Below are 3349 nucleotides of genomic sequence, written 5' to 3'. Positions count from 1 at the left end.
CAGGAAGAGCCATTGGTTGATATTTAGGACAGATGGAAATTGTTATTAATGAGGAGTCCATGCAGAAAAGCTGCAAGAATAATTAAATAAATCATTTATTTAATTTATTTAAATCATTCCAGCTCTTCCATCCCTTTGGCTCAGATGAAAGTGAATTAAAATGGGATGGAAAATGGCAAGATCCCATTTGGGAATGAGGAGCTGAGGTGGGGAGGATAAGGAAGTTAAAATGTGCATAAAACTGAGGAGGGATTTTTAATTATAAGAAGCTTCTTTATTTTAGGAAATATGGAAAAGTGATGGGATTTTCTTCTCTTTTTCTATTCCAGGCACTTGGAGAATTATCCAGTGGTTTGGTGCTGAGGGAATTCTGTGGGAGCATGGCTGGAGCAGGACACGGAGTCTGGGCACAGAATGCAGGCAGTGATGGTGAGTGGAGATCATTAATTACAGAGCTCTAATTACTGATTGCGGCCATAGGTGGGGAGAGCATTCTGGAATGGTTTGGATGGGAAGGGACCTTAAATCCCATTTATCCCATTCCACCCAGGGACACCTCCCACTATCCTAGGCTGCTCCAGCCTGGCCTTGGGCACTGCCAGGGATCCAGGGGCAGCCCCAGCTGCTCTGGGAATCCCAGCCCAGCCAGGAATTCCCAATTCCCAATGTCCCACCCATCCCTGCCCTCTGGCAGTGGGAGCCATTCCCTGGCTCCTGTCCCTCCATGCCTTGTCCCCAGTCCCTCTCCAGCTCTCCTGGAGCCCCTTCAGGCCCTGCCAGGGGCTCTGAGCTCTGCCTGGAGCCTTCCCTTCTCCAGGGGAACATTCCCAGCTTGGCTCCCCCCTTTGGAGAACTGGGTATGGAGGCCTCACCTTTAGCTTTGTTTTCCAAACTCCCAAATTCAGGCAGGAGCCCAAACCCTGGATCAGTGACTCTGGCGCCTTTTCCAAGCAATCTTTGGTGCTCACCTGGTGGAGTCCGAAATATTTTGGCAGGATACAAATTCAACGCTGAGAAATCTAAAATCATTATTTGAGGATAATGAACATTTCAGTGTCAAACAATGTTCAACAAAAGGATGAATATCCACGAATCCATGAGAATCTGCTGTTCTCCTCTGCCTGCAGTGGGCTGCTGCTCCCTGCCTGCCCGGTGGCTCCGTGCCGTGGGACTGTGACCCCGCTGTGCTCCTGCTGTTGCTGGGTGCCAGGAGCCATGAGGAGGTTTGGCTACTGCCGGGTGGTGCTGGCCACCTCGCTGCTCTGGGTGCTGCTGGACGTGTTCCTGCTGCTCTACTTCAGCGAGTGCAACAAGTGTGATGACAGCAAGGAGCGCTCCCTGCTGCCCGCCCTGCGCGGTGAGTGCCGCCCCCGCCCCTCGCAGCCGATCCAAGGTCACAGTCTGTCCTTACCTGATGGTTCCTCATGGTTCATGGATTGATTTCAGGCTGCAAAAATCCCACACGGCACAGGGGGGTTGCAGTATAATCAAAACCAAGGCACCTTTATTGAGTGACCACAGCAAAATGTGATAGAGAGAAGGATGATGGAGGGAGAGAGAAGGATGATGGAGAGAGAGAGAAGGATGATTGATAGAGAGGAGAGGGAGAAAGAGAGAGGGGGATAGAGCTACCAAACATAGAGACCAAGTCCTTTGGTCCAGTCCAGTCGAGGATCCGCCTGTTACGCTGGGGAGATCTCAAAATCTCTAGCTAACTCAGAGGTTTTTATTATGATAACTCTATTGGAAATTGTGGCGAGGGGAAACAGATACAATAAGGAATAGATGTAACAGGTAGTCCATGTTCTCAGCAGTAAACAAGAGCCATTGTGTTCTTGGTGCAGCGGTCACAACCTGCAGGCAAACATCTCGCTTTGGTCAGCTTGCCTCCCCCACACACCTGCCCCGGGCTGGGGGTTTCAGTCCCCGTCCTTGGAAGGAGCAGAGGGGCCTTTTCACATGGGGGTTTCATGTCTCAGTCCTTGATGGAGAGGCTCCTTACATCTCAGTCTGTCTGTCACGGTGGTTGGAAAACAGGGGAGGGTCTTCTGTGGGGGGACCACCCAGAACTCAGGAGAAGTCCAGCCAGGCCGAGAGGTGGGACAGCTCCCAAGGCTGTTGTTGCAAAAAGGGCACGCTGCTCCCTTCTTCTTCTCACTGGGCTCAGCGTAGCATCCAGCAAACAACACCTGTGAAAACAATGGCTTAGCAACGCTCTCAGGTCTCAGGGCCTTGTGGCATGTGACTTTCTCCTGCAGAGAAGACGGGAGGGTCTTCTCTTCAGTGGTCCTCAAATGACGATTGTGAGGCAGATGAGGGAAAATTCTAACAGACTCTCACATCCTGGCAGGGCTTGGCAGTGTTTGTCCTCGTGTTTGTGTCTCAAAATGGCTTTTCCCAGCAGAGGAAGTGTTATAAAGCACAAAGTACCAAGACTCCATCAGAAGGGTGCAAGAGAGAGAGATGTGTTACAGCAACATGTTGCTTTTATAGTTTTTCAAGATATTTACATTTACTCAACAGACACATTCGCTGCCCATTGTTACAAGAAAGAAACAAAGCTCTCAGTGGGTGACCAAGGAGCCACGTCATTCTGTGAGCCAGCTGGAGTCTGTATCTCTTAACTTTCTCTCCTTCATCACCTCTCCATGGTGACAGCCTTGGTGTCTTCCTCAGGAGAGATACGGGGCTTTCCTTTATCTTCAGGAGGCCTTTGCTGGCTCACAAGAACAGCACAGAATCCCAGGATCTGCAGGATTTACTGCTGCTTTGGTGTTGTCTGAGTTTGTGTTTGTGTTTCATGGGATGGTTGACCTTAAATCCTGTTCCAGGGGCAAGGATGCCTCCCACTAGCCCAGGCTGCTCCAAGCCCCGTCCTGCCTGCCTTGGGAAATTCCAGGGATCCAGAGGCAGCCACAGCTCCTCTGTGAAGGTGCCCAGAGAAGCTGAGCCTGCCCCTGGATCCATGGAAATGTCCAAAGCCAGCTTGGATGGGGCTTGGAGCAACCTGGGATAGTGGAAGGGAATAAATCCGGAGGGTTCAGTTATCTTGGAATAAATCTGGATGTTCTTGGATGCAGAGAGGGATAAAAGCTCCCAGTGGAGCAGGGAGAGTGGGGGTTTCCAGCATTCTTTGTGGAAAACCAGGAGCTCCCCTAAGGATGAATCCAATTCCCAGGAGCTCAAAGCACCTTCTGCCGTTGGGTTTTCCAGCCGTGATTTCCCGGAACCAGGAGGGCCCGGGGGAGATGGGCAGGGCCGTGCTCATCCCCAAGGAGGAGCAGGAGAAGATGAAGGAGCTGTTCAAGATCAACCAGTTCAACCTGCTGGCCAGCGACCGCATCGCGCT

General features: G+C 51.3%; 1 protein-coding gene across 1 annotated transcript in view; it reads left to right on the top strand.

Moving 5' to 3' along the window:
* The first annotated feature begins 326 nt into the window (after positions 1-326).
* GALNT13 (polypeptide N-acetylgalactosaminyltransferase 13) overlaps positions 327-3349 on the top strand; it is a 31274-nt gene continuing 28251 nt past the window's right edge. Inside the window, exons 1-3 of the mRNA XM_014310787.2 lie at positions 327-429; positions 1128-1357; positions 3214-3346. Coding sequence (XP_014166262.1) covers positions 1216-1357; positions 3214-3346 — 275 coding nt within the window. The 5' untranslated portion in view covers positions 327-429; positions 1128-1215. The remainder of the gene's footprint in view (positions 430-1127; positions 1358-3213; positions 3347-3349) is intronic.

Source organism: Geospiza fortis, unplaced genomic scaffold, assembly GCF_000277835.1.
Source record: "Geospiza fortis unplaced genomic scaffold, GeoFor_1.0 scaffold677, whole genome shotgun sequence".
Taxonomy (NCBI): domain Eukaryota; kingdom Metazoa; phylum Chordata; class Aves; order Passeriformes; family Thraupidae; genus Geospiza; species Geospiza fortis.
This window is presented reverse-complemented; position numbering and strand designations above follow the sequence as displayed.